Source organism: Salmo salar, chromosome ssa09 (assembly GCF_905237065.1).
Source record: "Salmo salar chromosome ssa09, Ssal_v3.1, whole genome shotgun sequence".
NCBI lineage: Eukaryota > Metazoa > Chordata > Actinopteri > Salmoniformes > Salmonidae > Salmo > Salmo salar.
This window is the reverse complement of record NC_059450.1, coordinates 132,383,116-132,396,272: the sequence shown is the minus strand read 5'-3', so window position 1 is coordinate 132,396,272 and position 13,157 is coordinate 132,383,116. Positions and strand designations below refer to the sequence as shown.

The window sequence follows — 13,157 nt, the reverse complement described above, 5'->3', positions numbered from 1 at the left end:
GTATGAGGTGTCTGGTTTATAGTGGATCTGTTAAATCCTATTGTTTTGTATTCTATTTTGATGTAACGGGTTTTGTTGACATATTATTTTATTGGTACTATGTATTAGATAATCTATTATTTGACTGTGGTCTGTTTAGAACCGTCTATAGGACTGCTGTCTGACCATTGTACTGCAGAGGGGGATATGAGGATAACAATGCAGATGATGCCTCGCATGGCTGGACGTGTGTGATATGATATCATGGGGTTTGCTGCAGGCAAAGTCAGTTTTTTTTTGTACTAGTTACGAGAGGAGTGTGTCTTGATTTCCATGCGTACGTGTGTGTCTGTGTTTCTGTCTGTGTGTGTATGTGGGTGTCTGTGATTCTGTCTGTGTCTGTACATGGGTGTCTGTTTCTATCTGTGTCTGTATGTGGGTGTCTGTGTTTCTATCTGTGTCTGTATGTGGGTGTCTGTGTTTCTATCTGTGTCTGTATGTGGGTGTCTGTGTCTGTATGTGTATGTGGGTGTCTGTGATTCTGTCTGTGTCTGTACGTGGGTGTCTGTGCTTCTGTCTGTGTCTGTATGTGGGTGTCTGTGTTTCTATCTGTGTCTGTATGTGGGTGTCTGTGTCTGTATGTGTATGTGGGTGTCTGTGATTCTGTCTGTGTCTGTACGTGGGTGTCTGTGCTTCTGTCTGTGTCTGTACGTGGGTGTCTGTGTTTCTATCTGTGTCTGTATGTGGGTGTCTGTGTCTGTATGTGTACGTGGGTGTCTGTGCGTCTGTCTGCCTGTATGTGTACGTGGGTGTAAGCACGTTTATTTGTATTGTGCTTTCTAAAATTATCCCTGATATTTTTTATATTGTATGTTCTTCTTTTGTATCGTACAGTGTGATACGGTGTGACTCACGACTCTTAGAGACCTCTTTACTCTAATGATGCAGCAGTACACAGAGAGGGATACTTTCAGGATGGAATTAAACATGCTGTTCTGTACAAGGACAATGATGTTGCTGCTTTTTGAAAACCCTTCAGAAAATGCACAAAAACATTTTTGAGCACCATGTCTGCTATTTTTTAGACCTCAGTCATTGGCTCATCACAGTCCTTTTGTCTCTGTCCCCACAGGAAGCTGCACAGTGGAGGCGAGAAGGGACATGGCTGTGAGTTCTGTGGCAAACGCTTCATAGACAGTGTACGGCTCAGGATGCACATGCTCTCTCACTCAGGTAACACTGCCATATGATGATAATAACAGAGTAAATTCCATTCAGAATACCCATGATAGAGCTGTACTTTTTTCACATGTACGTCTTCATTATGTCACACGTATATATGTCTTAAAGGATCCATAGGAAAGAGTATTCCCCTTATTGTCTGTCTCCTATCTGTCTCCTGTCTGAGACTGTCTCTGCATGTGTCAGATCTTCTGTGTCTCTGTCTTCTCTTTGTCTTCTCTCTGTGAATCTGTGTGTGTGTGTGTGTGTGTGTGTGTGTGTGTGTGTGTGTGTGTGTGTGTGTGTGTGTGTGTGTGTGTGTGTGTGTGTGTGTGTGTGTGTTTTCGGAGAGTCTGTCTGGCTCCATGCCAGCTCTGTCCCTCTGAGTGATGACATCATCAGTTGCCGGCAGGCCTGGGTGTTCTGCCAGTGCTCCGAAGCGTGTGTGATGGCTCGCTCGCAGATGTGTGTCCAGGAACACACTGTACCCAAACGCCGACTTAATCAGACCTGACTGCTCTCCCAGCCACTTTATCCAAAATAGAGCAGGAGAAGGGGAGGAGAGTAGGCGGAGAGAGGGCTTAAAAATGAAACTAAAATATAAACAGAAGCCCCACTCTGATGTAAGGAAGAATAACCACAATGCTGCTATAGCCATGTCTTTCCTCTCCTCTGATCCCTGTAAAAGTGATGGGAGATGGCTGACAGATGAGAGGTTCCCTTTCTCCAAACTGTGTTCATAAACTACCTGATCTCTCACAGTAGACACTCTATGATCTGAATGATAGTTGCATCAGGTCACGACATACAGTAAGTATTCTGCTAGTCGGCTAATGGCTACTCTCCTTTACTCATCCTGTCTGCATCGGTATGACCTGATGAGACATACTGGCTATAGTGTGTGTAATATAGGCCTGTTACACATCATTTAGCTACTTTGATCTTTCATTACAAAATAGATTTCTGAAACCTTCTTTCATCTAATTTGTATTCATGAACAAAATATATAGCCTCTGTATTGCACAAAAATAAAGAGTTTGATCTTATTTCATTGTCATTGTGTGTTGCCGTATAGCCCATAGCAGCCTTTAGATCCTCTGTTGGTTGCTAAGGAGCCAGTGCACCACAGCTCTAATGGGCTGATTTGGTATTCAGCTCGATGCTGGCTCGTATTTTGGTATGCCAGACAAAGTGTTTTGATGGAGGACTATTGCAGCCGCGTCTGGAGACAGTTTGATGGTTTATGGATGAGAGCACACTCCATGCCTTTGACGGCACAAGACAATGCACTATATTCTCTTCCTCCCTAATCACGCGCAATCTCCCAATATAACACACTGGACACACTGTCACAGAACATAACACACTGCACACACTGTCACAGAACACAACACACTGGACACACTGTCACAGAACACAACACACAACATTTAATGTACTGTCCTTAAAATGCTTCTCTCAGTCAAGGACAGCCCTGCAGTACATAACCTACCTACATCTAGGAAAAGGCTACATAGTATGCTGAAATGTTTTGTTTCCAAGATAAATGTCAAAGATCTGAAATGAGGTGAAATCTGCGGATGAGGTGATTGTAGCTAGCTACAGCACTGGGACTAGTGCAGCTGTACAGGGAGGTGGGGAGAGTTGAAAGAGGACTACATTTAGGCTGTAGCGCTCCCAGTTTCCAAAGCTTGTGGGTGTTTTAATTAGTCATTTTAACTTCATTTAAAGCCAGCTGAGCAGAAAATAGATCAGTGAATGAGCCCTGGGCCAGTATGGATCTGAAACCGATTTACATCTCACCACTAGCCAGCCCACATCCAAACAGCTGGGAGGGTGTATTCTCGTGTGTGTGTGTGTGTGTGTGTGTGTGTGTGTGTGTGTGTGTGTGTGTGTGTGTGTGTGTGTGTGTGTGTGTGTGTGTGTGTGTGTGTGTGTGTGTGTACAGAATCACCATTTGTCAGAACAACTGGCATCTCCTATAGCTGAGTGGTGTCAGTGCCCTTGTCTTCTCTGATCTCTTCATAGGAAAAGACAAGGGCATTCCAAAGGTGAGCAGGGTGCTGTGTGTTACTGAGGGAGATGGCTAGGGAGTGTTGACTCTGGAGGGTTTCTGATAAAGGCCTGTGCCGCAGGCTCAGATCGTCTGCTGTGCACAGAACACCCAGTCCTTCTGTGTCAACTCAGGCAGACAGGCCGTGCACTGTTCAGAGCCTGATAACAGGGTAAATACAACTCTTCAGCTCAGCTCCTCACTGTGAAATAGAGAGGCCACGGAACACTGTCTGGTGCCTTTGTTTGGCCAGAGTTGTGTTTTTTCCACTGGGTTCTGGTCTTTTTTACTCTGTGTGACTCCTTATGTAACTGTAAACAACCAAAAGTGTATACAGAAGAGGATGGTTACTTAGGGACTTTTAAATAGAGCATTGCATTGGCTCAAGGTTTGATATGGGTTTTAATCCAACAGCTTTCTCACCTTTTAAAAATGTGGTTTGAATCGGAAGTAAAAGTGGAGCTTTTATAGCCATCTGAGATTCAGATATTGATTGGTTGCCATAACCATGAATTCCATCCATCAAATTCAGTTGCGCCCTCTACAGCATGATCATAATTATTTTGTACAAATTACTGTATACTTCAATGTTTACATCTCACAAAAGAATGTACACCATATGTTAAGTGTTTGATGATGACACATGACTGAGATGTCCCCCTGCAGCTGGAGCTGAGGCCTTGGTGTGTGATCAGTGTGGAGCTACATTCTCTGCTGAAGACGCTCTGGAGGCCCACAGACAGACACACACAGGTACTGTATGACAGACACACAGACACACGCACGCAGGTACTGTCTGACAGACACACAGACACACACAGACAAACATAGCTTGAAAACGTACAGGTACCCAATGACTCACAAACACTCATTCACTACCCTTAAACAAGCAGGCTACAATTGACAAGACACTGTTTGAGGTCCGCTTATGTAATGTATTCTGTCTGTCTGTCTTGCTGCTTATTCAAAAAAGTGGTTAATAAACATATGACTATGGGGATTAACATCCTTGTTATTGTGCTGGCAGGGTTAAACTGTCCCTGTCATGTTGCTCCATAATTTATCAGCGGCTAGCGAGGACAGGAAGGCCCGCTCAGATATCACCAACTAATATCTCCTGGTATCCCGTGTGGGTGCATGCCTATTTACCACGGTGCTGGCAAGCCTAGGCCGCACTGCAAGTACATGGCAGTGTCATAGATATGCCATGCATCTAGGCTATGTGCGTGAGGAGCCCAGAGGGTTGTTACTCTATGGCTCTGACTCACGTCAACAACTTGGATCAACACATTTTGTTTGGGAATGATCTCATGGTGATAGATTCTATTTATCCTCTCCAGCTCAGAACATAATGGACATCAGTTCCTGGGAACTATTCTGAAACCTAGTTGTTTTAATTAGCGAGACAGTCCTCTAATCAGATGACTGGGTATCTCCTACCGAAGTTACACAAATGAGGTTGAAATAAAAGCTGCCTATATTTGTCTTCCTTCCAAAAATTCAGACCCTCTCCCAGTGCCTGAATCCCAGTCATTAAAGTATCTAAATTAAGCTCTACCTCATCTTAGACAAACCCTACAGTCGATCCACAATGAGTGTCAGAATCCACACCTTTTCTGCTACTGTCAGAGAAAGCTGATAACCCGCTCCGAAGCATTGGCATGTAACTGTAACTCCAGGTGCCACACACAATATGAATAGTTAATGCCTGTGGACATGGAGGGGTGTTAACGATGCCTAAAGTTTCTACCTCCTCTCCTTCAGGTTGTAAACATCCAGGGGTCAGTTATCGGCTTGGCAGTGTATCTAGTGCAGAGTACAGGAGGGCATTACTCACTCATTTTGTAATGATCTCAACGTGGTCTAGTGTGATAAATAACCCTCTTACTGCCACTTTGTACACTTTGTGCTCAGACCAGAATGGTATGATTTCTTTGGAGCTGTTTGGTGGTTTTAGGGAATTCAGCTACTGTACACATTCTCTTTTAGAATATGCATTCACTGTATGTTCTTATACTTTCAACACAAGCGAAAAAGTGTGACAGGTCTTCTGCACTCAAAAAGATCTCACATAAAGCTTACTTCTTTAAAAATATATATATTCTTACTGCATCAGGATCGCAAAAACAGACATTTCTGCTTATTTGCCTTCTTCAGTGTGTAACTTAAACACTGAAGTAGGATTCACTGGTTTAACGCACCAATCAAACTTTGAGTGCGCTATGATCCTCTTTTGATTATACTTTCAACACATCCTGGGTTTATAACCTTTCAGATCACTGGCTGAATGAATCTTGTTACCATGGCTTTATATATCGCCATGTCCAAGCTGTATCACATCCGGCCGTGATTTGGAGTCCCATAGGGACGGTCCCGCGTCGTCTGGCTTAGGCCAGGGTAGGCCGTCATCGTAAATAAGAATTTGTTCTTGACTGACTTGCCTAGTTAAATAAAATAAAATAAAAAAGAAATGTGACAGTATGCCAGGAAGCCAAACAGACATTATCACAGGTCAGACCTTAGCAGCCATAGCCCTTTAGTTTACTGATATATTCTCCCCAAGAAGAAAAACACCCCTACCTGACAAAGACCTGGTTGGCTCTCATATCAATCACGCTACAGAGACTGCAGTGCAGAGCCTAGCTCATTTCCAGTGAGTGAGAGTGTGTTTTGGCAATGTGAATGTCAGAGGTGAGTGGCCGTGGGTTGGCATTAAGTGGCTGGTTAGGGGGGAGTTCCTGAGGGCATTGGTTGGAAGGGTTGGTGGCATTGGATGCCAGGACTCCCAGGAAAACAACATCATGTGGTGCTGTTTACTCCATCTTTGCCACAGCCCTCTCTGTCACAGTTGCTGTCTGCTTTGCCTCTGACCTACTTGTGAGTGCCCAAAATAAAATAATGGAACTGTCTCAAGCAACAATGACCTTATTTCATTAGACCATGTTAGCTAAGTTCTCTGTGGTATCATCTTGTTTGAACAGTTTTGGAAAATGTAAGCAAATCATAGAGCGTAGTAATGGACTGGACATGGTGCAGAACATAGTGGCTAACCATTCTGCCACCTTGCCTGCAGGAAAAGGCCCTAAGAGTGCTGTCTTTGTGTGTTCTTACAAACAGCTGCCCTTATCCTACACATAAACACTTCCTGTACTGAATGTCCACAGTACACATAACCCCTATTATACAGAGAACACATCCTACTCCATCACACTTCCTTGTACATTCAATACTGCTTATGTGCATAGCATAGCCACTTCTCAATGAAATAGACCTCATCTAATTGCGCAATACTTATTGTGCAAGCTGCATTCACAATAATGAATATGCAATCGGTTGAAATGTATACCCCCATTCCACTTATAAATAGCTAATCGTTGGTACAGATCTTCAAGTACTGAGTCATACTGTACTCTACTTACACCCCAGTCTATTTTGCTGGCCTCTAGCTACAAAGTACACACTGCCTAGTGCTAGTCCAGTCATTCAGGCCCTGTAGGCTTCTACTTTGTCTTCATGTACTTTATGGTGAATGCTATTGGCAAAATATGCTAAGCATCCAGATTGGAGACAGCAGGTGACCTGAATGAAACGGGCCATGGAAGATGGAATGGTGGTTAAACACCAGCAACGTATGTCTTGTTGCATTAATTATTGAGCTGGTTGTTCCTCACTCTGGTAGATTAGCGGTCTGCTGATCAGTGGCTGGCCTACCTGGGATCATCTGAGGTTCTGTATGGTTACTGTCTGTCTCTAGACTTATCATAACATGTAGTCTACAGGGACCCAGTCTGAACCCAGTGTGCAAAATTGGTTGAAAGACATATTTCCTATGTCTTGTCAACGTCTTTTCAACCAAAAATACGTCTTTTCAACATCTTTTACTCATAGGGAAGGCACTGGGTCATATAAGGTCTGGTGCTCATTGCTCAGTGTAATGTACATAGTGTATATGTGTAACTGGGTCACAGGGGCAGCTAATGAGTGAACATGCTGAGGTGAGCCATATTAGGAGTTTTACTCATAGCGCCTTGATGTTGAGCCAGTCCGTTATAGCTCCTTTCAGTGAATCTGACTTAACCCAATAAGCAAGCTCTTTAAAGAGTGTGGCATAGTACTTTCAACTCTTTCAATGATCTGAAGAAAATTAGTTTAAACTCTTTGGCTTCATAGCTCAATATTTCCCAGAGCCACTGTGTAGGTTGAGCAAAACAGCTCTAGAACTATTTATACCTTCTTTTGTATACTGGTTTAAAGGAGCAGTCCATGGTTGCTTTGTAGTGGAATTATGGTGAGACCTGCACAGAAACGTGCTGTTAACACAGACCAATGAGATTAGATGGAGATCTATGGTGAACTAAACCTAAAGACGGTTAACATTACAGAGATCTGTATAAACATTATGCAATCCCTTGTTCAATTTGCAGTGGGGTTACTGTGAGATTCACAGGGTGGGAAAACTTTTGTTAGTCTTTAGAAAAGGAACAGGCTTTGCTTATTTGTGAATGGAGGGATTAGTTTGAACACTTCACCCCAAGGAGGGCCATGATCCAATCTGGTTGCCTAGAGACATGTTTTTGTCTGTTGAGCCACTTCCTCTGTGTTCCCTGCCTTAGTTGGACTATTGACAGGCTGTTATGTAAATGCTCCCATGTCATGTTCTGATCTGATGTCTGATAAACGGTTGACGTTTAATTCAACTATCAGGCTGAACTTCCCTTCTCCTGGCTAGAATATTTTTATGAAATGTCTTGTTTCTTGGCACCTCTTTTTCCGATTGGAACATAGGAACTCTGGAATGAGTTTAGTTTTAGTTCTGTATACACTGTCTGTCTAAAGTTTACTGAGAGAAACTATACTGAAGTTAAATAATCTTTCTCTGTGGAATGTCTGCAAGGCCCCTCCCCTGTGTGACTCAATAGATGCACAATGCTCAGTCAGCCATCCAGCCTTTGAGGAATACCATTGATTACATGGTGTTTACCACATTGAGGACCTAGGGTCAAGAGGTCAGAAGACCAAATCCCATTCCCTTTGTCTGGTTAAGGGTGAGAAAGCAGGGGGCAGTGGGGGCAGTGGCATGCCTACTGGAGATTGTGTTTTCTCACAGAAAGGCTGCTCTGCACTAAGGAGCAAAGCCTACTGGAAAAAGATGCTGTGAAAGCAAGTGTTTAGGTGTGAAAGTTAACAGAGTGCACTAGTGCAGGTAGTCATCAAACTAATGAATGTCAGCATAGATACATACTGTTTGTGCTGCACCTCCGACTTTATCTACTGATTCTATTTAAGGGACTATTTGTATTAGTGCTTCTGTTATTTTCTTTCAATGAAGTTGAATTGTTTCTGGTAACTACTCTATTACTCAAGGAGTTGTCACTGTGGAGGTGGGACTGAGATCATTGTTAAGCGAGAACTTTTGTTTTGACAGTTTCACATTATTGTCATGGCAGTGGGATGAGAGGGTATTGACTGAGCATCTGAGTGTCTAGAAGCAGGACATGACAAGTAGAACAAGAATGAATCCATACTGTTTAATGGTTCAGTGCTCAAAATAGGCAGAATGCAGACTTATGGGAATGGTCATTAAATGGTCATTTCAAGAATGAATGAATGAGAAGAGCTGAGGAATGATACTGAGTGAGAACATTTTCTGAGGAAAATCATACAGAACTGCAGAAGTAACTTATGGTACTGTATCATTTGAGGTCCTATCCAGCATGTTGGAGGCTAGAGGGAGTAGAAGAGTAGAGAGCACTCCACCTGCTGGCGCATTGAGATTGAACGGCTTGACACATTTTTCTTAGATTATTCTTCATTTAGTACCACCGGTCAAGCAGCACAGAATGGATTCTGCAGTTCCTAAAGGTCTTTTTACTTTTCAGGATACATGTTTATTTAGCCTAGATTGTTGGTGCATTCCAGTCAAGAGGTAGCTCTGCTTCTTTAGAAAAAAATCTGAAACTAAAGAAAGACATAACAGAGAAGCTTTCCTGTCTAGTCAGGGTTGGGGGCGGTACAGGGAAGATCTTTTGTCCATCGGTAATACATTGTGATCCGTGGGTGAGAAAAGCCCTGATCATTAGGCTACTACACAAAGCCTGGAAGTGTAGGAGTTGCATGAAGAGCCTATGACTAATGGATCTGGCCATTGAGGGTCCGAACCACATTGTGTTTCTATTGTGAAGATAGATGGCCACTGGAATAAAGCTAGTTAACAGGTGCAGTGCATTCCAGTAGGCCCTCTTTCTGCTGCATTGTGTGGAGTGGAGAACATCTCTCATCTTCTCTTTTTCTTATTGAGTAGAAGTAATGCTAAATTCTCCTAGTTCAGTTTAGGGCAAATCACAGCAAGCTCATAGCCTACTTTAATTCCATCAAGTCCCATGATCAATATCTAATAACGAGAGAGAAAATAAAAATAACACAGATGCATGTAATCTTAGAAATATTCGGAATATTAGTGACACATTTTATCCTATAAATTAGGCCTGATGTAAGCTATGCCTTTCATGTTGTGTATTCCCAGTCGTTTGTGAAGAGGACCACGTGTAATGTGAGGCACTAAGATACTGACTGACTCACTCAGAGTAGGTTTTGTAGTGGTTCAATAAGTGAAATGTATCTGGGAGTAATCATGACTAAAATAAAATAAACATTTGGGAGAAATGTTGGTATGTGGATTGCAGGAAAACGGTAAACAATAGAGAGATACTATGATTTATTGCTGAAATTGTTGGAATTATTGACTATAAATATCCTTGTCTGTTAACTTGATTGAACTCCAAACACTGTCTGACAATCTCCTGTCTTAGTGTGAGTGTGCTGTATCTCTTTCCTGTACTAATTCCAATTTAATTGCCAGTTGCCTCAAGGCACTTCAATAACAGTAACAAATGATTTGATTTAGTGGACCTCATCAGACTGCATTTTAAATGCAACTCAGCAACCCCACTTGAATTCCAATGAAAAGCTGGCATAGCCTCCTGTTTACTAATGATCCACCGCTGGAGATGTCTGATTGAATCCGAGTCGTGAGCAATGGGACCTGCTTTGTAAATGATCCCAAAGCCGAGCAGACAGAGAAATACCGACATCATAACCTAACATTAGCCACCTCTCTGCAAGACTCATACATTATTACCAGTGGAATTGATTACCCGATGAACTGATTATTCAGTCCTACGTCACATCTGGATTTTCATGAGAGGGATAAGCAAAGGGGTCATTCAATAGTGTTAAGAACAAGTAAGAACCCTGTATAATGTGGGTGAGTGTATTTAATGGTGGTTCTTCACAGATCCTGTATGAGTAAAACTAGCCTGTGTTTCCCTATCTGTATTCCGCTCCACTCTCAGTGCAACAGGAGAGCAGCCCCAAAGTGATGCCAGGTCACACACAGGATTAAAAGGATTGTGTTTTTCCTGCAGTCCTGCCTTTAATGGCTTGATATCACTACTTAACATTCAGCACATAGCTCATAGTGTAGGCATCGTTCAGGGTGGAGCTTCTATCAGCCTCTCTCTGTAAACAGACACAGAGGACTTCAGAGGCTGCTTGAACACAGGCTTGATGGGGATTGAGGAGAATAATTCCGCTTTTAACATCCTATAAGGAGAAGGCATTGATTATGTGATTGACAGTTCCAGCATCCTGTGTATTGTGTTAAAAAAAATCACGAAAAGACCATGACTTCAGTCAGGAAAGTGTATAAAGTCAAACTGAATGTATTTCACGCCTGTCAAGGGGGTTAGTTTAGGAAGAAACACTTTGCTCTTTGAAAGAAGTGTTCTCCTCAGAACACTCAGGCTCAGAGTTGAGTGATCCAGTTTCCCCACTGAGTGTATGTTTGGTCCTGAAATAACTGTGTCTGTGTCTCTGTGTGGTCTCCAGGGACAGACATGGCAGTGTTTTGTCTGCTGTGTGCCAAGCGGTTCCAGACCCAGAAGGCTCTGCAGCAGCACATGGAGGTCCATGCAGGGATGCACAGCTACGTCTGCAGCCACTGTGACCACACCTTCCCCAGCCACACCACCCTCAAACGCCACCTGCGCTCACACACAGGTAAGGACTGCATCTGTGTCCTATGTCATCTTCGTCATCATCACCACCACCACCGTTTCCATCATCACTGTCATATCCGTCAACATCATCGCCTACACTAACACACAATCCAAAGCTGCAATGACATCAATTCCCATAAACCTCAACCCTTTAATCTTTAAATAACTTGAACTACTACTTCTCTCTTGGCACTAGACTGAAGTAGCATGAGACCAGAGTTCTTTAATTTCAGTCTACAGTCAGTTTCACTTAATTTATCATGTTTATGTTCACTTAACGTTAATAAACTCCGCTATGATTCACTTTCCTGATGACAGCAATGCTTCGTTATGGCCAGTGTTATGTTTGAGGCTATTTTATCCAGTTTATGTGTTTATGTTCTTAGACACAGCCTTCTAGGCCCCTGCCATTAATGCCTGTCAGTTCTACTGCAGTTCTCCCCAAATGACAGAGCAAACCGAAATAAATATCTACAGAACAACAAATGTCTGTGTTTTTCTCCGAGAGAGACTACCAAAGATTACTATTCCAAAACTATACAGCAAATGCTCTGAAAAACAACAGAAACCTGAAAACACCATCCAACCTGGAACTGAGTGAGTAATGTTTAGTCTGAAGCTATATTTTATTTCTAAAAGTCAAGGAGAAAGATACATTACATTATTTTATAATGATTATAAGGACTCTGAATGCCAAGTTAAGGCTACCAAGCTTGATACAACTTCAATTAGCACTGACGTGTCAAGTGAGAGGTATCAAAGCCCTTTAGCCCAACAATGGCAGGAGAGTCGCACAGTCTACTCCAACCAAATGGAGAGGCCTTAGAAGCTGCCTCCCGCTGTTCAGAGGTAATTCAAATATAGTACCCTGTTTATGTAAAGAATGATAAGACACGAAAAGATCACAAAATGAAGCTCCTTATGGAAAATCAAGAGACACTTTTTGCTGACTATTATAAAAATGGGAACATCAGCAACCTCATCTTCCACACAGACCATCCCCTGGCATGGCACAGTGCTATATTAACCAGACCATCCCCTGACACAGTGCTATATTAACACAGACCATCCCCTGGCATGGCACAGTGCTATATTAACCAGACCATCCCCTGGCATGGCACAGTGCTATATTAACCAGACCATCCCCTGGCATGGCACAGTGCTATATTAACCAGACCATCCCCTGGCACAGTGCTATATTAACCAGACCATCCCCTGGCACAGTGCTATATTAACCAGACCATCCCCTGGCACAGTGCTATATTAACCAGACCATCCCCTGGCATGGCACAGTGCTATATTAACCAGACCATCCCCTGACACAGTGCTATATTAACCAGACCATCCCCTGGCATGGCACAGTGCTATATTAACCAGACCATCCCCTGGCATGGCACAGTGCTATATTAACCAGACCATCCCCTGGCACAGTGCTATATTAACCAGACCATCCCCTGGCATGGCACAGTGCTATATTAACCAGACCATCCCCTGGCATGGCACAGTGCTATATTAACCAGACCATCCCCTGGCACAGTGCTATATTAACCAGACCATCCCCTGGCATGGCACAGTGCTATATTAACCAGACCATCCCCTGGCACAGTGCTATATTAACCAGACCATCCCCTGGCATGGCACAGTGCTATATTAACCAGACCATCCCCTGGCATGGCACAGTGCTATATTAACCAGACCATCCCCTGGCATGGCACAGTGCTATATTAACCAGACCATCCCGTGGCATGGCACAGTGCTATATTAACCAGACCATCCCCTGGCATGGCACAGTGCTATATTAACCAGACCATCCCCTGGCATGGCACAGTGCTATATTAACCAGACCA

General features: G+C 43.1%; 1 protein-coding gene across 1 annotated transcript in view; it reads left to right on the top strand.

The window, feature by feature from the left end:
* The window catches only part of LOC106613028 (zinc finger and BTB domain-containing protein 16-A), a 61,419-nt gene that overhangs the window by 9,199 nt on the left and 39,063 nt on the right, over positions 1 to 13,157 (top strand). The window contains exons 3-5 of the mRNA XM_014214894.2: positions 1,112 to 1,212; positions 3,920 to 4,006; positions 11,141 to 11,311. Of these exons, the coding sequence (XP_014070369.1) occupies positions 1,112 to 1,212; positions 3,920 to 4,006; positions 11,141 to 11,311 (359 nt within the window). The remainder of the gene's footprint in view (positions 1 to 1,111; positions 1,213 to 3,919; positions 4,007 to 11,140; positions 11,312 to 13,157) is intronic.